Source organism: Rhamphochromis sp. 'chilingali' (genome assembly GCF_963969265.1).
Source record: "Rhamphochromis sp. 'chilingali' genome assembly, chromosome: 21".
Taxonomy (NCBI): Eukaryota; Metazoa; Chordata; class Actinopteri; order Cichliformes; family Cichlidae; genus Rhamphochromis; species Rhamphochromis sp. 'chilingali'.
Window position 1 is genome coordinate 26,263,470 of NC_137949.1, and position 25,218 is coordinate 26,288,687.

General features: G+C 42.1%; 1 protein-coding gene and 1 long non-coding RNA gene across 4 annotated transcripts in view; one reads left to right on the top strand and one right to left on the bottom strand.

The window, feature by feature from the left end:
• The window catches only part of begain (brain-enriched guanylate kinase-associated), a 62,147-nt gene that overhangs the window by 30,482 nt on the left and 6,447 nt on the right, over nucleotides 1-25,218 (bottom strand). Inside the window, 1 exon segment of the mRNA XM_080870885.1 lies at nucleotides 2,718-2,879. Within this exon segment, the coding sequence (XP_080727011.1) occupies nucleotides 2,718-2,879 (162 nt within the window).
• On the top strand, nucleotides 23,202-25,195 carry LOC308389802. Of its 3 annotated transcripts, none has more exons than XR_013970334.1 (4): nucleotides 23,202-23,253; nucleotides 23,354-23,466; nucleotides 24,478-24,572; nucleotides 24,681-24,889. It is a non-coding gene; the product is annotated as an uncharacterized lncRNA (long non-coding RNA). The 3 variants fall into 3 exon arrangements; XR_013970335.1 differs by lacking the exon at nucleotides 23,202-23,253 and adding an exon at nucleotides 24,914-25,195 and having other exon boundaries at nucleotides 23,261-23,466; nucleotides 24,681-24,746; XR_013970336.1 differs by lacking the exon at nucleotides 23,202-23,253 and having other exon boundaries at nucleotides 23,261-23,466; nucleotides 24,681-24,888.

Here is a 25,218-nt window from a genome sequence, read left to right on the forward strand (position 1 = left end):
GCTCGTCTTTACTTAACTTGTATTTGCCTATGCATATCTGCACTTGGGTTTCCACATTCCTTGAATCCCGACACACATATGATATGCCAACTCCTCAGATCATGACACATTCACTTTACTTTAATGATTAATATTCACTATTTGAATAAGTAAACCTTTGATTTTTTTATATTTCAGCTGCATTTTACTCACTTTTATAGGTTCATGTTTACTGAACTGAAGAATCTTCAGTAAACATGTCCATCAACACTTCATCAGGTACACTGCAATAAAATGTTTATTAAACTAACAAACACTAAAACTAAGGTTTTTCTTTCCTCTGCATTTTTTATTTAATTTGAGTTAATTTTCCCAGTTCACAAAATCGTTAGTTTTTTCAAAAGTCTTATTGAAATTTTTAATTAGTTATTTAATTAAAATATCAAGTTTTAGTTTTTAGTTTACTTTCCATTAAATACAATAGCCTTATATCAGATGCTTTAGAACAGGCTCATTCTGAATCAATACTGGCGTTTGTACACAAATTTTCTAATGTATTTTTTCTATTTTTATTGTTTTCTAATATAGCTCTACTTCACATTTTTCTTCCTGTCCCTTGTGCTGCTGTAACAAGTGGATTTCCCCAGTGTGGCATTAAATAAAGTCTGTGTCTATGTCATGAAGTCATGTCATAAAAGTTTGGACTCATCCAATATGGACTTAATTACTATAATGATGGATAGGCAGTGCTGGGGAGTAACGGAATAGATGTACCAGCGTTACGTATTTAAAATACAAAATATGTTTATATTAAGACTCGACTGTACACTGTGTTCGTGTTTTCCTCTGAAACAATAAGTTCCATTGGAGCAGCCTTTCAACGCCTCTCTCTGTCTCACGCTAGCAAAGTTGACCCAGACAACGACGTAAAGCTAGTTTTCGGGTATGAGCCCGACACAAACCCGACGTATTAGCCAGAGGTCCCTTTACTACAGTTCGGAGCCGCGAACCTGTTTTATATACGCGTGGAATAGTTTTCTATATGAAATCACTGCAAAAAGTGCAGCCTTACATAATGTCCACCCTACTATTACTCATTTTATATTAAGATTTAAAAATTTAGTAGGTATTGGTATGGCGAGTAACCTTCAGTAATAGTAATAAATCACACAGCAATAGTACATTTATGCAGTTGTAAAAAGCATGATAATATATTAAGTAATCCAAAGTATTCAGAATACGTTACTCTTATTGAGTAACGTAACGGAATATGTTACAAAATACATTTTGGGGCATGTATTCTGTAATCTGTAGTGGAATATATTTTAAAAGTAACCTTCCCAACACTGTGAATAGGACGGTGTCTATTTTGGGAAACTCAGAGTTGCATCCTTGATTTTTGATGATGTAGTTCTTCTGGCTTCATTTATGTGCCTCTGGCATCCACTGGAGCTGTTCCAAGTAAGGATGTACTGGCAGATTGCTGCAACATCAACAGCACTGTGGGCATTGTACTGGATTGCTGTAGTTAAGAGAGAGCTTACCTTCACCTATGGTCATGAGCACTTGGTAACAACCAAAAGAATGCAATCATAAAGCAAGTCAAGATGCTTTCCCTCTTTATGGTGGCTGAGTTCAGTCTTAGCAAAATGGTAAGGGACTGGATAATCCTGGAGTAAAGTCCCTATTTGTGTTGTTAGGGTATTTGTTTGGAGGTTTTCCAGGTTCTCCCATACCTGCTGAAGAACTCCCATTCCACAGCATCCCAAAGGTACTCTATCGGACTGTTCATTGCATCTAGGTGACTGTGCAAGTCATTTAGATGCAATGAACTCACTGTCATGTTCAAGAAACCAATTTGAGATAATCTGAGCTTTGTGAAATTGTATATTATCCTGCTGGAAGCAGTCATCAGAAGATGGATACACTGTGGTCATAAAGTGGTGGTAATAAAGCTGTGGTGTTTAAATAATGGTTATGAGAATACTGCGGGGGCCCAAAGTGTGCCAGGAAAATATTCCAGACACCATTACCCCACCATCAGCATGAACTGTTGACACAAAGTAGGATGGATCGATGTGTTTATGCTGTTAATGCCAAATTCTAAACCCACTCTTTGAATGTTGCAGTACTCAAGACTCATCAGACTACGCAACACTTTTCCAGTCTTCTGTTGTCCAGTTTTGGTGAGCAGGGTGAATTGCAGTCTCAGTTTCCTGTTGTTGCCTGATAGGAATGGCGCCTTGAGTAGTGTGGTCTTATGCTGCTGTAGCCAATCTGCTTCAGTCTTTAACATTCTTGGTTGTTACTAGTGGTTATTTGAGTTACCCTTGCTTTCCTATCAGTTCAAAGCTATTTGGCCATTTCATTCAGACTTCTGTGAGATGTTCTGAATACCCTGCTTAGCCTGTTGCCACCACCACCTAAGTAAAAAGCAGAAGAGGATGACGGGGTGGTGTTCAAACCACCTGCGAGAAGTCTTTTAAAATACTGGAAAAGACCCAGATAATTGACTGTCAAAGAATTAAAAAGCAACAGAAATGTATAAAAGTGAAAACTGTAAATATGTAGACTCAATATGATTTATCTAAACCGTATTCATTTTCTCAATAAAACTTGCTTCCTACGTCCCAAAAATTGCCCTTCTTAAGCTAAAACCAGGAAATGAAAGTTGTGCCACAAAATGCATAAATAAAAAGGCAGCCATCTCATAAAGCCATGCACGCGAGCACACACACCTGCGCAGCTTCTCTGTAAATTTCTCCAGTTCCTCCTGGGCCCGGCGCAGCTCTGTCTCGAGGTACTGCCGAGTGGAGTCAAACTCAGTTTCCACCATCTCTAGTTTGTGGGTAGTGTACGACAGGCGCTTACGTAGGTCATCCTTGTGGTCGTGAAATGAGCTGAACAGATAGCAGAGAGCGTTTAGAGAAAAGGAAAGAAGAAGATAAAGTCGCACAATAGTGGTGCACTTTTATTTCTGTCAGTTTGTCAGATTCAACAAGCCAAGCACAGAATGCTAGAGAAAACAGAGACAAGCTGAAAAGGCATTATGTGTTAGTGTGAGAGGGAGGGAAAAGGGTGAAGTGTAGCTGGAGTGTAATTCAGTTTGGGGTCAGAGAGGTCCCAGGCAGGGGATAGCAGGGAGGCCGATGGGGAGGAGTAGATGGATGGAGGAGGACTACTAATCATTTCCCATTCACAAAAAAGGAGTAGAACTGGGAAAGGAGCTCCCATCGGTGTAATGGTGAATTTTTATTACACCCTCCACCCCCTTCACCATCAAATGTGTGAAAGAATAGAAAAAGATTTTTGCCCCTGGACGTGGACCACTGGTGATTCATAGAAGAAGGGGCGAAAATACAGAATGAAACAACTTTGTGTACGAGAATGCTTTAAAAGAAAGATGGCATGAGAGAGAATGAGAGGCCAAAAGAGCACTGTTTCAACACCATCCCTGTCAACAACACCAGGCAGGAAGAAATACTTTGGTTGTGTGTTTGATGCAGTTTTGCGCATTAACAATGAAAACACACCAACAGGACTGACTGTGGGAATGGATATGGTAGTGGAAGGCTATAAAGATTGGGAGCAGGAGCCATGTGCGCTCTGGGGGATTTAGCATTGTGCCAAACTGATGGATACTTGGCTCATGGAGAAGTTTGATGGCTCTGCCTAACCATCCAGCAGGCGCAATGACAGCATCTTCCAAGTTCACCTCAGTTCTAAGCCTCAAGCTAATCTGACACTAAAGTTGGAGTGTCCATAGTAACTTAGAGGCTATGCCATGTAAAGGGGTGGTGCAATAGGCTAGCCTTCACGTCTGTGTCCTCAGTTGAGAATCTGCATTAATTAAGCCTTTATAAAGTCATAAGAGGTAATCTTATATGCATGGGACCTCATGCTAAGTACTGTGAAAGTTTTTTTTCTTTTCCAGTCTTGATCATATGCTAAACCGAGGTCAGCAAAGGTCTGAGAATTGCATTTTGAGCTGGAGTTAGTAACATGTTTAAAGCCAGTTTAAAATCTTTCAGCACATTTTAAAGGAACTGGTCTAAGACCTCCTGGGTACTTTGTCTTCATGATATTGAGCCCATGATGGAAAGGCCAATCACACTTCTCTTTAATTTCTGTAGACACATTTGGCAAAATACACGACTTTCACCTGGGACAGTGTGGTTTGAATACCATGTCAGCACTCACTTTTGTTGATGCTGTGGTAGACGAAAGTGAATAGAGACGTAAAACTGCTCTAGTCCCCCCCCCCCCTCGCAGTTTTAATCCTCGGACACTGTGTCTGCAGGCTTACTCTGTGTAGGGACGTGAACAAGTGTATTATACAAAATGTGATGCTACCCTTCAAGTATGGAATCAGAGCCAGAATGCTTTTAGCTTATAAACACTAGAGGAACGGTCAAACAGTTCGCCTGCACCTCCAGCAGCTAAACACAGCACTTCTTGCTTGTTTACAAAGAGAGAAACAGAGACGATCGCTGGATAGTTTATTTTATCTGTTCAATATCCCGATGCAGGTTTGCCCTCCTAAGTGATTTTGCAACACACTCTTTACACCAGCTTCAAGTAATGTTGTTAAAAAAATACATGGCAAGGAGCCCCAAACCTTTTGCTGGTGTCCGTTTTTGGTCCAAAGCAGAGCGCCATTAAACTAGATTTAAATGTCAGCCAACACATGAAGGAATGTGATGATGAGCGATGGCAATGAATAGATACAACGCTATGTTTTTAATGGCTTTTTAATGGTTATAACCTCCCAATGAGAATCCATTTCCACCAGTTAAAATGAATGAAATGGATTCATCAATGATGCGGTCGATGTTTAAATTCTGAATAACTCTGCTGACTGACTCGTCTTACCTCCTTTTTTGATGTTTGCAACCGTTTCTCTGGGTTTTGAGAGCAGTTTTGCCAATATATATCTTTTTCATATTTTTCTCTGTGCTCCGGCTCTCATGTGTGTGTAGTTGGTGCTGCTTCTGCTGCTCCTGGTCGTCTGAATGCTGAAGCCAAGTTTGAACTATAACCGCAAACCGACAGTCAAAGCTTTAAGTCTTGCCTGGGGAGGCAGATAGCAGTTGGCTATCTGTGATGACCCTGGCAAAAGAGCAGAGAAAAACAGCTTTGAAGTCCCACAGATTTAGCAGCACATTTAGTTGCGTTAACTCCAGAGAGAAACAGAGATTTTATGCGTGTTCAGAAAATGAGCTTGTTTGGTACGAGAGAGAGAGCAGAGCTGACGGATCAATGAGATAAGTTCGATAGCAAGGAAACTTGAAAAATATTGAGAAGTGTGATTTATTGCACCTCCAGTTTAACTTTCATTACACAATCAGCGCACAAAGCTCTTTGTGATGTATGCTATCATTTCACAAGCCAAAAAACATATATGCATCATGTGAATTTCTAAAAATAATACTAAAACCAACACTAGTTAAAGAAAACTGCAACACTGAATTACATCATTTTAGCTGCATGTTCGTCCTTTGCTTCCTTCTCGCTCTTGTTGTCAACAATTAAATGCAGTCAATACAAAGAGACGCTAAGTTATTGACTAGCTGAACGCAAAAGGTTATTCCCCAATAAATCAGGGTTATGATGAATGCGTGTGTGTTTCTACTTCCATCGCTCATCATCGCTCTTGTCATGGTTGGCTGTGTGGCAGGCGGGCAAGCAGGAGTGGTGGATCCAAAATGCAGGACTCAGACACAGAAGTTCAACTTAAAGCGCAGCTTTAATGCTGGAAAACCTCTTACTACTAAACTCACCAAAAGACAAACAAAAACGCTGGTGGACTAAAACACTGAAGCACAAAACACTGAACTGGAAACAAAACACTGGCAACACACACACAGCTTGTTGAGGGTACGACGCAACACTGACTCAGAGAAACACAGGGACTAAATACACTGGGAAGTAACGAGGAGAATGAGACACAGAAGGAGAGCACAGCTGGGGGAAATTAGAACTGACGAGACAAGCAAAGCAGGACACATTCACATAAGACACGGACCTTCAAAGTAAAACAGGAAGGATCACACAGAGACGCGAACTTGACACAGTGGAGACAGCAACTAAGAAACACAGAGACAAACCATAAGGCAGAGGACTCTAAGAACCGAGAGACACAGAGGGGAAATCAAACATGCAGACACAGACTTACACAGAACAGAGGGGACATAGAGAAACATGAAGGGCAAGGGATCGAAACTAGAAACTCACACCAAGTACAATAATACAAAAATCACAAAGAACTAAAACGCTGGGTCAGGAGACCCAGGACCCTGACAGTACCCTCCCCCCAAGGGCTGGCTCCCAACAGCCCAACACAAGAAAACGAAAAAACCCAAAAGCCGCCCAAAACAGAAAACAACCCGACCAGGGCGGGCGGCGGGGGCCCAGGAAGGAGGGCACGAAACAAAAACACCAAAGCACAAGAAAGCCCCAAAACAAAACACGAGCCCAGAAAAAAGAACAATGCAGGGGGCTGGCCAGGGGGCCGACAGCACAGGAGTCCAAACAGGTCAGGGGGCCAGCCGTGCGGAAGCCAACGGCGGCGACGAAGGAGACGACGGAGCAGTGCAGGGGGCCGACCGCGCGGAAGGCAGCAGCGGCGACGAAGGAGACGACGGAGCAGTTCAGGGGGCCGGCCGCGCGGAAGGCAGCGGCGGCGCCCCAGTGTCAAGCGTACTGGCTGAGGCCCGGTGGGCACAGGACCAGGCGGGGCAGGACCAGGCGGGGCAGGACCAGGCGGGGCAGGACCAGACCAGGCGAAGCACAGGCAGAAGCTGGACCAGGCGTGGATGAAGACACGGAGGCTGGGCCTGGCGAGGCTGAAGGCTCTGATGAGGCTGGGCCTGGCGAGGCTGAAGGCTCTGATGGAGCCGGACCAGACGAGGCCGAAGGCTCTGATGGAGCCGGACCAGGCGAAGCACAGGCTGAAGCCGGACCAGGCGACGACGAAGACTCGGATGAAGCTGGACCAGGCGACGACGAGGCGGCCGCAGGTGGCGGCTGGACAGGCTCCTCGGGCCCTCCAGCTGACGCGGCGTGAGGCTGAACGGGCCCCTCGGACCCTCCAGCGGAGACAGGAGGCTGAACGGGCCCCTCGGACCCTCCAGCCGACGAGGCATGAGGCTGGTGTGGTTCTCCGGAACCACTAGCTGACGAGGAGGGCTGCTGGACGGGCTCCTCGGGCCCCCCAGCTGAAACAGGAGACAAAGGCCGGAGCGGTCCCTTGGACCCTCCAGCGGAGACACGAGACGAAGGCTGGACGGGCCCCTTGGACCCTCCAGCAGAAGCCATCACAAAGCCAGCAGGCATGGAGTCCACTGGCAGACATGAAGGAAATGGGTGCTGTGCTGAGCACTGGCCCTGCTCAGACAGCACTGACACGGGGCACTTCCCAGGTGGCTGCTTAAACTCCAGGGGTCCAGCATCAGCTGAGGACTGGGACCTAGCCTCTGGGGAAGCCCTGGAGCGGCAAACAGTGCCAATGGCGGCTGAACCATGAAAAGCACCTTGAGTAGGACTTAGGCTTTCTCCCTGCATGGAGTGAACGAGTGGAACCGGTAATGCTGGAGCCAGAGCTACTGGGGCCTGCGCTACGGGCGGCACTGGAGCTACTGGGGCCTGCGCTACGGGCGGCACTGGAGCTACTGGGGCCTGCGCTACGGGCGGCACTGGAGCTACTGGGGCCTGCGCTACGGGCGGCACTGGAGCTACTGGGGCCTGCGCTACGGGCGGCACTGGAGCTACTGGGGCCTGCGCTACGGGCGGCACTGGAGCTACTGGGGCCTGCGCTACGGGCGGCACTGGAGCTACTGGGGCCTGCGCTACGGGCGGCACTGGAGCTACTGGGGCCTGCGCTACGGGCGGCACTGGAGCTACTGGGGCCTGCGCTACGGGCGGCACTGGAGCTACTGGGGCCTGCGCTACGGGCGGCACTGGAGCTACTGGGGCCTGCGCTACGGGCGGCTGCGGGAGCTGCGGGGGAGCTGACTGGGCTGAGAGCGGCTGCGGGGGAGCTGACTGGGCTGAGAGCGGCTGCGGGGGAGCTGACTGGGCTGAGAGCGGCTGCGGGGGAGCTGACTGGGCTGAGAGCGGCTGCGGGGGAGCTGACTGGGCTGAGAGCGGCTGCGGGGGAGCTGACTGGGCTGAGAGCGGCTGCTGAGCCGGCGACACTGGGAGCTGAGCTGCTGGAGACACAGGTGACACTGGTGTACTGGGGTGAAGGCAACGAGGATGCAGTCCCTCTCTTAAGGGAGGATGGAATGATTTAGTGATAGAGCTTGATGGGAACAGATGCTGATGCTGAGAATACCAGGCAGCGAGGGCTTCCAGGAGGGTAGCTGACTCTACCTTGCCTGGACCGCCCATGCCAAACAGTTCGAAGCAAATCCTGGCTCTCAGAGCTGTTATTAATTGTTTTAATCCGTTAATGTCCAAAACACCAGCTGTGCAGAGGGTGGAAGACAAAAAGTTGTCGAAAAAGACCACCTGAAGGAGTCTCTTGGGGGTGTCCTCAGCGTGGATTACCTCCCGGCAGTAATTCCACAACTGCGCGAGATACTGAGACCGTGAGTCCGCAGGATCCATTTGATGGTTGTGTCGTTCTGTCATGGTTGGCTGTGTGGCAGGCGGGCAAGCAGGAGTGGTGGATCCAAAATGCAGGACTCAGACACAGAAGTTCAACTTAAAGCGCAGCTTTAATGCTGGAAAACCTCTTACTACTAAACTCACCAAAAGACAAACAAAAACGCTGGTGGACTAAAACACTGAAGCACAAAACACTGAACTGGAAACAAAACACTGGCAACACACACACAGCTTGTTGAGGGTACGACGCAACACTGACTCAGAGAAACACAGGGACTAAATACACTGGGAAGTAACGAGGAGAATGAGACACAGAAGGAGAGCACAGCTGGGGGAAATTAGAACTGACGAGACAAGCAAAGCAGGACACATTCACATAAGACACGGACCTTCAAAGTAAAACAGGAAGGATCACACAGAGACGCGAACTTGACACAGTGGAGACAGCAACTAAGAAACACAGAGACAAACCATAAGGCAGAGGACTCTAAGAACCGAGAGACACAGAGGGGAAATCAAACATGCAGACACAGACTTACACAGAACAGAGGGGACATAGAGAAACATGAAGGGCAAGGGATCGAAACTAGAAACTCACACCAAGTACAATAATACAAAAATCACAAAGAACTAAAACGCTGGGTCAGGAGACCCAGGACCCTGACAGCTCTGCGTTGCTGGGGCTTGAACTCGAGTCTGCTGCGCTGTAAGAACTTAATAACCTGCCACTGGCAAGCATGAAATGTCAAAATAAACCTTTCAAGGTGTGAGCATATCTCTCTTTATGCAGCTGTGTTTGGTGAGACCTGCTGATATTACTCCAGCTGCACATACACAATAACAAAATATAAAAATGCTGCTACTAAAGGAAGCTCCATTAAAAGTAAACTACAGCCTATTTTCTAAAGTCGATTATTTAGTTATGCATATCTTTCGGTGCTCTGTTCAGCAACAGCAACCCTGCTTACTTTTCAAGATTCAACACATCACTTAGTCCACATCTTTAAATTTCTTCATTTTTTATTACATTTATTCTTGTGATTTTACAAAAGAAATGTTTGAAAAAGAAACAATGTAGTAGAAATAACTGGGAGCCTAAAATATAATCAGATTTAACACAAATCCCATTACTATGCAATGCACAGTAACATTATGATGCTGACGTCTCTTTTTTCCCATAACACCTGCAGTGACCTACAAGCCATTTTTAAATTCTAAAATGAATTTAATAAACAAACAAACTGGCATTTAACTGTAGCTTTTCTTACCTATCACACAGTACTGTGCAAAAGTCTTGAGCCACGCATCATTTCTTTATATTTTGCTAGGGAAATGGGTGCAGGAATTTACTGAAACGTGTGCAGAGTGGCAAAAACCACTGGCTGAAATGCCAACTCCTCCAAACATTCAGACAATAATTTGGATTGACTGATTTTCCGTCCAGTTCTTGAGTAATTTTGCATAACTCGGCCTTTCCTCGCTGTTTTCCTTTTTTAATAATGGCTTTTTAAAATAAATTTCTGAATTCAACGAACAGTACGAGGATCAGCTGCAGGGCCAGATGCATTTCTCAGGTCCTTGTCTGATCAGGGCAGATAGTTTTTTAGGCCTGGCACTTCTTTTATGCACCCAGTTAAGGACCCCGTGCACACCATACTGAGATATGGCAATATTTCAGCTAATAGGCCTTTGAAGCACTTTGTGAGTGCAAAAATACAATTAAATTACTATCAAATTGGTGTTCTGGTGATCTTAATCTAGATTCAACTGAAGAAATTTGGAACACATTATGCAACAGACTGCTGTGAACAAAGTGCTTTAAGATATAATTTGAAATGGGTTCTTTGTTGTCTTTCACGTGTAGACACAACCTTGATTCTTCTCTTGTTTTCGAGCCCTTTGTTATGTTTGAATGCCTTATAGCCCCTTAACGATGCCCTACCATAATCAAATCAAATCAAATCAAATCACTTTTATTGTCACATCACATGTGCAGGCACACTGGTACAGCACATGCGAGTGAAATTCTTGTGTGCGAGCCCCACAAGCAACAGAGATGTGCAAACACAACAACACAAACGAGCAAAATACAAGAATGGCCAACCTGAAACTAATAAATATATGTACAATATATAATAGTGTATGCATTTCTGGATGTGTATACTAAATATTTTCCTACGTGTGTGTGTGTGTGTGTGTGTGTGTGTGTGTATACACATTTTACAAATTAAATAGTAAAAAAAAAAAAAATAATAATAATAATAATAATAATAAAATATATAAAATATACAGAGTTGAATATGTGCAAAACAAGTGGCATTTATATACAGTGTGGAGTGCATAGTGTTGAAGTTCCAGTAGTGAAGCTGAGGTGTCTATGACGTGTTCAGCAGTCTGATGGCCTGGTGGAAAAAGCTGTCTCTCAGTCTGCTGGTACGGGACCGGATGCTGCAGAACCTCCTTCCTGATGGAAGCAGTCTGAACAGTTTATGGCTGGGGTGACTGGAGTCCTTGATGATCCTCCCTGCTTTCCTCAGGCAGCGCTTCCTGTAGATGTCTTGGAGGGAGGGAAGCTCACCTCCAATTATCCGTTCAGAGCACCGCACTACTCGCTGGAGAGCTTTGCAGTTGCAGGCGGTGCTGTTGCCATACCAGGTGGTGATGCATCCAGTGAGGATGCTCTCAATGGCACAGTGATAGAAGGTCCTGAGGATGCGGGGGCTCATGCCGAATCTTTTCAGTCTCCTGAGAAAGAAGAGGCGCTGCTGCGCCTTCTTCACTGTTTTGTTTGTGTGTACTGACCACGTAAGATCCTCAGCCAGATGTACGCCAAGGAACCGGAAGCTGCTCACTCTCTCCACAGCAGCGCCATTGATGGTGATGGGGGTGTGTACTTCTCTGCACCTCCGGAAGTCCACTATCAACTCCTTTGTCTTTGCGACGTTGAGGGTGAGATGGTTGTCTTGACACCAGTGGGTCAGGGCGCTGACCTCCTCCCTGTAAGCCCTCTCATCACCATTGGTGATAAGACCCACCACTGTAGTGTCGTCCGCAAACTTCACAATGATGTTGGAGTTGTTAGTGGCCGTGCAGTCGTAGGTGTAGAGTGAGTACAGGAGAGGGCTCAGTACACACCCCTGTGGAGCACCAGTGTTCAGTGTGATGGGGGATGAGGTGATGCTGCCCAGTCTGACCACCTGGCGTCTGTCAGACAGGAAGTTAAGGATCCAGCTGCAGAGGGAGCTGCTCAGTCCTAGATCCTGCAGTTTCCTGTCCAGCTTCGAGGGAACGATGGTATTGAATGCTGAGCTGTAATCTACAAACAGCATTCTCACATACGTGTCTCTCTATAATTATAATAATTTATATAATTAATATCACCATTTGTAACCAGAGTGCCAACCTCACAATGAGTCTATATATTTCCCTTTTAAACCAAAAATGTCCCATACTTAAGAGCCATTCATGAATAAAGACATAAATAATGACACCAGCACAACTTATTTCAGTACACACAGAATGGTAAGGTAGCACTCTTACGACAAACTGGATTGAATGTTTTGTCACCAATTCTAATGGTACCATGACTTAAGCTATTAATTTTAATCCCTGTTTAGTAATGGCTCAGGAAACAATGGCGGTTTCTGGAAACACTGTTAATACGGCTGCTAGAGCCATTTTCTTATCTGCAACGCACAGAGGGAGAGAGACAGAAGACAGAAATAGTTGCTGAATTTGTAAGTAAGTGCGGCTGTGTAGAATCTGTCCTGACATACACAAATGCACCTACACATGCTCCTCCCTGAAGTGTGTACAAGGTACTGTACCCTTGCTGTATCGTATCACGTCCCCCATGGGGATAAGCTGCAGATCTTGGTGCCTCTGGTGTTGTTTGGTAAGGTAAACACTATCCACATGAAGAAACAAATCTAAGTCCTCAGAGCACCTTGTCATAGGCTTACTGCTGTTTTCACACTTTCACAACTCCAAAAAGCACTGATATGTAAATCAAACACAGTCTACATTTTTCCAGCCTTGCCACATAAGTATTAAGTGAGCTCTATAGTGTGGATGGAAACACAAGTAAACCCTGTTTACCTGAAATACTTTCCCAGACTGCTGCAACTTGTCACAATCATCAGACAATGCACACTACAGGGAGTACAACAAATGGTTGTTGTAATGCTGCAGACTATAACCTACTTCAGGCAGACATCTTCCACCTACTCTGACTCTCTACTTTTTCTCCTTAATGAGAATGGCTCGGCTAGCAGTTTAATCCAGAAAAACAACCTAATGCAAAACCAGTAAAAGGTCACAACCAGCCAGCATCCATCTTGGATTCACAACAGAGAGGCCTAATAATGCTTGCGGGTTGATTTACTTGTAATGAGCCACAGGAGTTGAGTGAGGTAGAGCTACTGCCTGCCACATATACTATTCACAGGGAGCAAATAAAGGCATTAAACTTTCATGGTCACAGTGCCATCTCTCCTGAAGTCTAATGTTAAATCTAACCCTTCATTTTATAGCTTGAAATGGGTCTTTGTTGTTAATTTTGTTGCTCAATGATGATACCAGGCAAACAGCTTAGCTATATTAAACCTTTTAATGAAGTCCTCCTAATAACAGAGTTTTTTGTCACTGCTTTCTAGAATCAGAAAAAATGTCACTGCTTTATTAGCAGCTGCAGAAATAATTGTTTATTATCACATACTGGTTAAAAAAAATAAAGACTGTCTATATTTTTCTTCATTAATTTGCTAGTCATGCTTGGGGACATCATATTTGAAGAATGATTGTATAGTACATAATGTATGGATAAGAATTTACTGAAATGGCAGATTCATCTATTAAAAAGCTTTCCCTATTATGTTATTACATAAATCGATCATCCTAAACATTAAAACCAGGGTGACTTGAATGCCACTGATCATGGCATTACTATGTAATGATTCAAAAATTTGGAATCCTCAAATACTTCTTAGAAATACTGTTGCAAATCAAGGATGCTCCCATTGCACTGGAGATTCCCCCGTTCAGTTTTATGGAAAATGCAACACAAAACTGGTCAGGAATGGCCTCAAATTACTGAGACGGCAATTTATCCCAGCTTTTGCTGGATGCACATGAGCCCCCAAGGGATCCATTGCCACATGACGCAACAGCTCTCCCCAAGAGGTTCCATGTCTGTGCTCCACAGGCCACTGTTAGATAAATGGTGTATGCTGTTAACTGTGCTGCTATTTTTTCCAGTGGTTACAACTGCACCACATTCTTATGGATAAAAATTTTATTAATATTGCCTTTTTTGCTTAAAAATGCCTTACATAAATATATGGTTAATAATTCTGGTAGGATGGTTCCAACAATAAAACACAAGCTGTAAAAAATAAAAAAACGTCTAACCAACAACTGCTCCGCCCAGAGGTATTAGATTCAAACAGACCAAACAGAAGATGAAGTGTTGATAATTAGAAACCTTTCTTCAAGTATTTTTTCCCACTGGTATTACGTACCACATCGGTTGAGGCTTAACTCGACAAGCGCGAGTTGTGCATTTCCTCTGATGCAAGACTCCAGAAATATGGCAGTCTCTTGTGCATGCTCCACTACCAGCGGCCAGAAAAACAGCTCTGTGGATTAAGCCACCGGAGCAATGTTGATGATGACTAGTCAACATAATTTGCTGCCTGAAGACAAGAACTGCAACGGAGGAGTAATCCACATACTGTTTGTCGCCTCTTAATTTCTATCTACATATCAAAAGGGACTTAACCTTAAGTGGGTAACAACTTTGATAAAAGCTTCCAGTTACAGTTTCATTTAGGCAACTAAAATCTAAGAGGTGAACTAAATTATACAGAAATGTTGATGGGAGCACACTAATTAATTGCACTTTTGACTGCAGTATAATCTAGGACCTTTAAAAGTACAAACACCTGATATTGCAGTTGGAAGTAATGTCAAGCATAGTTCAAGGCTGCAGAGCTAATACCTTTTTTCTACAGTACAAGCTCCTGAGGATAAATTAACTGATAACAAATAGGTTCCCTTGCTGTGTTATGACTCATCAAATTTTCTCAAGCTCCTTTACAGGTCCTTGGCCCTTTAAATGGTATATCAGTCATACCAATAAAGTTTTATTTGCGGGAGTCAACGTTTGTGAATGTACACCTAACGAGCTTCAGAGGAAGCAAGCTTTCGATTCTGACTATTTGAAGGGAGATTTCACATTATCCCTGATCTGATCACATCAGGGGGCCACAGCATGAGTAACTGGAGACATTCATTCCCACATAACTGGTGTGTTTGTATGTGTTGTGTAGTTCAGTGCTGGTGTGGGAAACTGTTCTTTAGTGCATTTGTGGTTAAGATTACATGAATGATCGTTCAATTATCGTCACATGATTAGTGCTTTCATTTTCTCAGTTTCCCAATAAATATGTCAATACCAACTCACTGAACCAATCAGTGTCTTTAAACTAAGTGGCATAAAAATCATTTTGCCTCAGTGTAGGATCATCACGCATCAGAGAGATTTCAAGGTGATGTACAAAGAGTTATTTACAACCCCACTTTTAATTTGCTCCTGCCAAACTACACTCCTCGTAATCCAATCTACATTTACTTTGCTATTGTGCAATATAACTTTTTATTAACTTAACCACCACCTTGCACACAGGAAAGCATGACTGCTCTAACCTGAGCAAAGCTAAGCAGCAGGTTAGGGTCAGTTTACAGACAGCAAAATTTGATATTATAAGGTTAAAGAGACAGTATAGCTTGAGTTGCACTGGGATCTCCTGCAGCTCATATAAGTTTATGGTGATATTAAATTGCTTCTCTAATTTTTTCTTTTTGCTATTTGACCCCAAGATGATTGATAAAAAACTATGTAAGCTGGGGAGTGTCTTCACTGAAGGTTATGGTAAGAAAAAGGTTGAGTGGGTTAGGGTTAGGGTGGTGATAAAAATATATCTCCTTTCTGACTTTCAGTTTAATATCTTGATATAGTCTAACAACAGTAAAATTAGAAACTGACTTTCACTCCTATGACAACAGAATTTTGAGAGGGATTATTTTTCGGCTTTGTCTTGTGTCACCACGAGTGGCATGTAGTGACTTTCACAGAAAGGTGAGTAGAGACGATAATGGTTAAATTGGGCCATAATAAAACACAGATACAGTCTCGTGCATCTTTCTGCACTCCTTCCTGAAGAACTGTTTAATGTCATTATTTGTACATCATCAGTATATTTACTATTAGCTGACAATGATGAATAGGGTACTTAAGAGTACTTATTCTGCAGAAAAATGTTCCCCATCAGTGTTGAAGGGATTAAAACTACTGCTGTAGATATTTAAGTTGGGATCATTTTAAATACTTTGTAATCTCTTTCATTTAAAGTAATGTGACATATTCTAAAAAAATGTGAGGAGTGAGGACCCCATTCCTGAAAAAACAGCTGTTAACCGAGTTTAGAAAAACAGGTTTATACCTTAATTATATATATATATATATATATATATATATATATATATATATATATATATATATATATATATATATATATATATATATATATATATATAAAACACCCAGCACGCCCCTGCGGGCGGTTTATCCTTCAAGCTCGGGTCCTCTACCAGAGGCCTGGGAGCTTGAGGGTCCTGCGCAGTATCTTAGCTGTTCCCAGGACTGCGCTCTTCTGGACAGAGATCTCCGATGTTATTCCCGGGATCTGCTGGAGCCACTCGCCTAGCTTGGGAGTCACCGCACCTAGTGCTCCGATTACCACGGGGACCACCGTTACCTTCACCCTCCACATCCTCTCGAGCTCTTCTCTGAGCCCTTGGTATTTCTCCAGCTTCTCGTGTTCCTTCTTCCTGATATTGCTGTCATTCGGAACCGCTACATCGATCACTACGGCCGTCTTCTTCTGTTTGTCTACCACCACTATGTCCGGTTGGTTAGCCACCACCATTTTGTCCGTCTGTATCTGGAAGTCCCACAGGATCTTAGCTCGGTCATTCTCTACCACCCTTGGGGGCATCTCCCATTTTGACCTCGGGACTTCCAGGTTATACTCGGCACAGATGTTCCTGTACACTATGCCGGCCACTTGGTTATGGCGTTCCATGTATGCCTTGCCTGCTAGCATCTTGCACCCTGCTGTTATGTGCTATGGATTGTCTCTTGGGCATCTTTACACAGCCTGCACCTGGGGTCTTGCCTGGTGTGATAGACCCCAGCCTCTATGGATCTTGTGCTCAGAGCTTGTTCTTGTGCTGCCATGATTAGTGCCTCTGTGCTGTCTTTCAGTCCAGCTTTGTCCAGCCACTGGTAGGATTTCTGGATATCAGCCACCTCCTCTATCTGCCGGTGGTACATACCGTGCAGGGGCCTGTCCTTCCATGATGGTTCCTCGTCTCCCTCCTCTTTCTTGGGTTTCTGCTGCCTGAGGTATTCACTGAGCACTCGGTCAGTTGGGGCCATCTTCCCAATGTATTCTTGGATGTTCGTTGTCTCATCCTGGACTGTGGTGCTGACACTCACTAGTCCCCGGCCCCCTTCCTTCCGCTTAGCGTACAGCCTCAGGGTGCTGGACTTGGGGTGAAACCCTCCATGCATGGTAAGGAGCTTTCTTGTCTTTATGTCAGTGGCTTCTATCTCCTCGTTTGGCCAGCCTATTACCCCAGCAGGGTACCTGATCACGGGCAGGGCGTACGCGTTGATGGCCCGGATCTTGTTCTTACCATTCAGCTGACTCCTCAGGACTTGCCTGACCCTCTGCAGGTACTTGGTGGTTGCAGCTTTTCTAGCGGCCTCTTCATGGTTCCCATTCGCCTGCAGGATCCCCAGGTACTTGTAACTGTCCTCTATGTCTGCAATGTTGCCTTCTGGTAGTTCAATCCCTTCAGTTCTGACTACCTTCCCTCTCTTTGTTACCATCCGACTACACTTCTCCAGTCCGAACGACATTCCAATGTCATTGCTGTATAGCCTGGTAGTGTGGATCAGTGAATCGATGTCTCGTTCACTCTTGGCATACAGCTTGATGTCATCCATGTACAGGAGGTGGCTGACAAATTATATATATATATATATATATATATATATATATATATATATATATATATATATATATATATATATATATATATATATATATATATAATTATACCTTAATTTACAAAACAATATTAGATATTAAATAATATTGTATAAATAAAATCACAGCTGAAATAAAAAGCTTGTGCACCGTGTGACATATTTACCTGTCAACATGTGCATAGACGATAAAAAGATGAATGAAAAATAAAAGTGATCTCTTAGCAACATTGTTTAAACATTGTTTGGTCATTTGAGATGTTACTTTGTTGGAGTCTGCACCTGTTCACATTGCCTGTTTTAATAAACTGGACATGGCAGAAAATGACATCCACTCTCCATTATCATCAAGGCTGATGTACTAAAGAAGTTATTAAAAAATATTAACAATACACTCCAGCTCGATTTCAACGATACTGTTGTAAAGTGGGGGTTAATCCTGCTTCCAGAGACAATAATTGACTGCGGCCTAAAAACAGCAATGATGTAAAGGATGGATGTAAGCAGGCATGAGAGGATCTTTATGATAGAATACTGTTTGAGATGAAATCACTTTCAGTTTCAGTTCTCCAGGCAAGCACTGCTCCCCTTACTTGCCCTGATGGAATGCCATTGCATTATACTGCAGCTATTTCAATATGGAAACGACTTCTAACTAAATAAAATATAAATTAAAATGATTCAGAGCTGTCAGACTTTTTTTTAGGAGCCTTACAAAAAAACCCTATAAATATTCCTACTGAGTGTCAAAGTTGATTTCTGCAGCATCTTATTTCATTTGCATCAGGCTGGTGACTGTGATATTTTGTTAGAATTTTGGCATATAGAAATTTTGAGCATGAATGTTATTTGCATGGTTTGTACCCTTTGCAAATGATGGAGCAGCTGTGATTGGCTGATAGAGAGGACCGCCCTCACTCCTGTGTGGAAAGACCAACCCTAATCTGATCATCAGTCACTGCATTAGCAGTTAGAACCTGGAGTCAACAAGGCTGGAAAACACACAGAGAAGATCATTTTCACATATTCACTAACTCTCAAATTGATAATCTCAATAAATGGAACAAGACGTTTCCTTCCCTGTTTGGAGATTAACAGATATGAGTAAAAGACAGGTGACGTGCTGAACACAATGCTGCAGAAAAGCAGAAAATGGTCATCATGCTAAAGTTATCAAAGCAAACAGTTTTCTAAACTGTGGTTTAGAAATCTACTGTGGTGGATTATTTATTCATTTTTTTAAACTAACAGCATTTTTTACTGTTGCAGTTTGATATTATTTCTTACTGGAGTTAAATGGTACAACTAGCCAAACAGCGCAAAGTCGAAGGAAGATTTAACTCTGTCATTTTTTATTTCAAATTTTATTTATATATCATCAAATGACAACAGCAGTCATCTCAAGGCAGGTGGAGACCCTATAATAATACATAGAAAATCAAATCAAAAAATCTCATTTCCAATTAAATTCACAGCAATTGTTTCAACCCCAACTTTCAGGTATTGTTGTGCCTGTTTTTTTCCAGTCATGTTTTGAACAGATCCAAGTCTTTCTCATAGTGACCACCAGTTTCATAATTTTTGTGCTTCTCAACAGTTCTATAAAAGCTCAGCAATTAATATCAAAGCTAAAAATATAGTCTAAGGGAGAAGTTTTCTGGAAAGGCTGCATGCCCTAGAGAGGCTTTAAATCAAAATTCCTCCTCTATTCACCGGCTTTCATGAATTCATCTGAGTGCTACTTTTCTCCTGGTTTAATCTGTGAAGACTGAAAATGAGAATAGATTTACATACAACAGAGAGGATTTGAAGCCTGGACAATGTGCAAAAGGTAGAACAGAGGCACTTGCAGTAACACAGAGGTAGGCACAGTATAACACACTGCACTTAAAAGAATACTTTCAAGATGTGTGAGGTTTTTCTTCTGGGCAAAGGATGAAAAGATTTTCAATGTCTGCTCAAGATTAATAAGACATTAATATAGACCTTGACCAAAGAATATAGCAAGACCAACAAAAAACCTATTTGCTACAAAAGCTTCTGGGCAGCAACCCGGACAAAGTAATAGCATCCAGATCCATCAGGTCAAATGAAGTTCAAGTCACCTATAATTCCAATGATGTTTACTCTCATCGGGAAAAACAACTCGAGCACTTCTAAATTTAATTTCCTTTCAAGCCTCCAGCAGAATTGTGAGAGCTCTTTAAAATGTTTTTTTTTTCAGTAACTGTCTGACAGAAAAAAAAACAATAGGAAAAATAGGACAAAAAATAGTGGTGACATGAATCTAGTTTATGAACATTCAATGATTTATATTGTTTTATCTGTATGTATCTACAAAGTCTCCCCTCTGTCTCTGTTTCTGTGTTTCCTGCAATAAATATACAATACAAAGCTCTACAACTACACATTGCTGTAGGCCAATAGCTCATTGTGCTCTTCACCCCTTCATAACCCTTAAAGCAAGCAACAAGAGTCAGGAGGAGAGAGGGGGGGAGATAGCGAGAAAGAGAGTAGTATAATAAGAAGAAGATTAATACAATCCATATGCTATGTTTGTGTGTTTCGCATATAGACCGATTCAATTGATCTCCATTGTTAAAATTATGTGAAAGAGGAGTTCAGTCTTTGCTGAGGTTGCCATGACAACCCAGTCGTGACATACCTGTGCTCCCAGCCTGGCAGAGGACAAGAAGTATAATAAGAAGCATTTTAAAGCTCTAATATATACTGTAATATTCGTGTTTTCTTTACTACTTGGGAATTAATAGTTTTTGGTTTTTCTGTTTTTTGTAAATGTTTAAACTGTAGTAGTTAATTAGTCAAATGTAATAGTTAAATGAAGACTATAACATCTCAACCAGGATTAGAGCAAATCCCACAAAATTATGAACATCATTGTTCTCCTCAGGTGAGCTGTAATTAATACATTGAAGCCCTTTACTGTGTATTTTAGTGCAACAGAAAGTCAAGTTCTTTTAGGCTTTAAGGCGTTAAGTAACAAATAAAAAATGTTTTACAAATACCACTATTATCATTACTACTACTCTTTCACAAACTCGCTTGCAAGAGATATTTCTGTCTTAAGCAGGCCTCCTGCCACTAGGCCTCATATCTCAAAGGTAATTAAGAGTTGAGTTTCTTGCAAGTCTGTAATGATTCTGTGTCTGCAGAAGCCCCAAGGACTGAGTGAAGCGTCTTTTACCAAATTATAGGCAAACAGACCTCGTAAAAATATTCTAAGAGTGACAAAGCTTATCTAGATGGAGAAGAATAGGGTATTTGGAGAATATGTAGATATGTGGTAGCGTGAATCACAAGCCCAATGCCGTCCAAGTTTTGTACTCGATGCACGATCAGTATTGGTCAGACCTTCAAACCCTTTCCATCTTGTGCTAGCAAAAACCCACCAAAGAACATCACAGAAGCTCCTTCCTACCCGTCAAACTTTATAACTCCTTGTGTATTCTATTTCTAGCATTCCTCGGAATATTTCATTTTAACTTAACATAGGACTTTAAGCAACTTAGCAACAGTCATACTGTATATGTGAAAATATGTCATGTCAGCAAGTGCAGCCATCTTCCTCTTCACTAATGTTGAGCTTCCTGCAGTTACTTACTAAAATATACAACAGAATGCTAATGCACCAAGTTGTAAACAAGGTAAACATTATTTCTGAAAAACATCTGCATTTTGGCACCGTGGGAATGTTAGCACACTAGCAGCTTTTAACTGAAGACATCACTGTGCCTAAGTGAAGCCTCGCTGTGCTGCTACAGTTTCTGTTAATGTTTGCTTCGGTTAAGCTTCTGCTCTTGTTTGTGTTTTCCCCGTATGTGGGTTCATACAAAATACAGCGTGACTTCAATATTCATTCAACACACTGACATATTATTGCATTTAAAGCTGCTGTGTTAGCGACGTTAGCATACATTTACACCTACCGAATTTAAATGTGATGCTCTCTCTTTTTTGCTGTTTTTGGTTTCTACCAACTGACAGCTGATGGTAATATTTTGCCGTGTACTGTAGCTTTTAAACACTCCTCTTATGTGTTATTTTATCTCATCTTAATGCATTTAAAAAACTGTCTGCTGTAACTACAAACAAGCCATAAAATGGAAACGATAAACTTAAGCACATAGTAAAACTGCACAGAGGAAGTGCACAATTCTCTGCAGGTTCATTGACATATGAGTCATGTCATACATTGTTAATGCAATATTAATTATAACCACTTTAAGAGCCCATATATAGGTTTTTTGTTGACATTTATAACTATATAAATCCCTAATATTATAGTTAATAGAGGAAACTATTAATTTCTTTTTCCACAGACATCAGATTTACCAAACTTACTGATATAAATCCAGTGATAACTGACTTTATAGGTTTAACTCTAATCTCTGACTAAAGCCCTACATTCCCTTCTGTAGAGTACAGCGTAACGTCGTACTGTAGGACAGCTCAGCGCTGCAGACCACAAAGCTCTACAATGGCCACATTTTGTCTTTGAAAAAAGAATCCTGTTCTTTTCACCTTAAAGCCTTTTCTTTTTTATCATCACGTCCAGATTGGACATCTGGAAATCCACCATGCATTAAACCACAGGAGGCCACCGGGGCTCAGAGTGATTATGCGCATGTGGGCCGAACATACAGCAGCATGTGCACAGCCCTCCAGGGTGCAATGAAATATTTACTGAGGTGTAATGGGTGCAATAGGTGCGCAGTTTGTTCAACATGTAGCTAGAAACAGAGCTGTATATTTGTTTGACAAAAAGCCTCTTTTAAGAGGAAAAAGCCGCTTCTATTATTAAGCTCAACACACTGCCAAGAGCATGTCAACAAATTATTGTTTATACAGCAAGAGCGTCAGAACCACGACACTGAACCAGAAAGATCAGGACTGAAGCTAATGCATTAATGAGAACACACAAGCAAGTAGGGGCAGTAAGCTTGAGTTAAAACCTCTGAGTTGAAGACCTTTATCTTCTGTATTTTATCGGTCACATTAAAATGCCACGCATCCCACTCTTTTGACATACAGTACATGGACTTTGTGCTTTTGAGAGACTTGAGGTCTACTCTATGTGTATGTGCACCAGAGGCTTATGTTGCTCAGCTGACCCTGTCCTGTTATGGAAGAAATATAGTATCATCAGAATTCAAGTATTTTTAGACATTGAATTTATGACACTGAATTTTTATCCTCCAAATTTCCCTGCAAAAATATTCACCTGCAAAAATTCACCTGCAAAAAATTCACCTGCAAAAATTCACCTGAAAAAAATTCACCTGCAAAAAATTCACCTGCCAAAAATTCACCTGCAAAAATTCACCTGCAAAAAATTCACCTGCAAAAATTCACCTGAAAAAAATTCACCTGCAAAAAATTCAACTGCAAAAGTGATGAACTTTAATGACCCAAGCCAGAGCAATCAGCACCAGATCGAGTCGAGTGGCTCTCGGCCAATTAAATTACGCTGTTTGATCACATGACACCGTTAGCCAGCAGTTTGTCTCCTAAAAGAGAGCTGTTTAGAGGTGAGTGATTAAGTTTTTCTCCTAAATAGAGATCATTACAGAACGCCTAGTCCTACTTAAAATCCCATTTATTTTTATTTTATCATCTACTCGAACTAAGGAAAACGTTTGACTAACTCAAAGACAATTTCCACGCCTCCCCTGCCTGACTGCAGAGGCAGTTTTGAATTTAGGAGCAGCAAGATGGAAGCGGCAAACCCTGGCGATTCTCCGGTAAGTATATTGTTTTTTATCTTCAAGTTTGTCTTTTGAAACGTTAATTTTATTTAAATCCGTTGCTCACGTATAAAGTACACAGACGGGGTCTTTGCTCAACTCGTCTGAGGCGTGTCTCACTAAGCGCTACATGCTAGCATCCTGCTAACCGAGCTACCCTTTACATGCTGTGCTTTAGAAAATAGGATACTCGTTAAAAAATACTCCGCAGATATTGATAGATAGACGAACACTACAAATATAATGTTGTAAACGAAAACGGCCTTTGGTGAAGTGGTAAAATACACCATGAATAAAGCCATAGATTGAATGGCTGCCATGGTTGCAGAACGGCCTGATTTAATGACAAGAATGGGGAAGAGTGAGGCGAAGTGAACCAAAGCCACAAAACACGGTCAGACAAGGCGGCAAAAGGGCAGTGATCTGTCCGTCAGTATGAAGTTGGTGTGTGCTTTGGTGAACAAAAACTCGAGACCGGTAGCAGGAAGGTGGGAGACTCGTGTTTCACTGGAATAGTGGTGAATTAAAACATCCTTTGTTGGGGACATTTAGGTGTAAATGCATCCATAAAGGTGAGACAGAGGCAGACCAGACAGTGAAGAAAACAAGGCAAACATTAGAAATATTAAAACGGAAATATAGGATTAATATAACATACAATTGGGGAAAATGTAAGGAACACAATGTAAATGATATTGTAAAGTCATTAAAACAGCATACTCTGATTAAAAGAAACAGATAATTGGGTAGGAGGATGATGATAATAATAATAATAATAATAATAATAATAATGTTAAAGAACATGTACAAGATGGGTATGTATACTTGTAGCCAGAACTTAACAACTACAAAGTTGTAGCATGCCAGACCATCTTGATTGAATGTAACTTCGCTCCACACAAGTTTTATGGTAGACATATTCATATTGGTATCTAATAAATGATTAATTCTTAGATTTTATCAAACGTTAATTTATAAATTGTTTCTGTCTTTATGTGTTTGTTTCAGATTATGCAAGATGTAATTATTCAGTCAGCAAGACACTTGCTGCAGTTACTGACATCATCCAACTGAACTGCTGCTGTGATGAATCAGAATACAAGGTTTACTTTAGCAAGACTTATGAGTTAATGCTACATTTAACTAAATTGTTATATATTTTGTGTCCAATATTGTCTCCATATGATTTTGTTTTTTGCAACATCTTGCAGAGAACAGAGTCAAGGTACCAGCTTGGTCAACCCTAAAAGACCATCTGTTCATCAAGAAATGACCAGGTGAAAAAGTCATAAACTAAACACTCTGCATGAGCATGGAATTTAGGATGCAACTTTACATCTTACCTGCTCTACACTCAGGGCTTGAATTACAACAACAGTCAATCACATAAAAAAAAATATATACTTTTGGTAGTTCTGTGTCTGTCTCTCTCCTCCAAACCCAGATGGCTGCTGGTACTGAACCGGGTTCTGCTGGAGGTTTCTTCTTGTTAAAGGGGAGTTTTTCCTCTGCACTGTCACTTCATGCTGCTCAGTGTGAGGGATTGTTGAGGTTGAGTCCATATGTCCTGCGAACAACTGCTGGGCAATGACACCATGCAATCTTCTGGGATTCCTTGGATAGAAAACCTGTGAGCTGCACTTGTCCTTGGTCTTCACAGCTCACCTTTTTACTGTTTATTGAATCAAAATGCTCCAGTGACATGGATTCTACATTGTAACTGATGTGATGTTCTATAAAGTGGTTTTA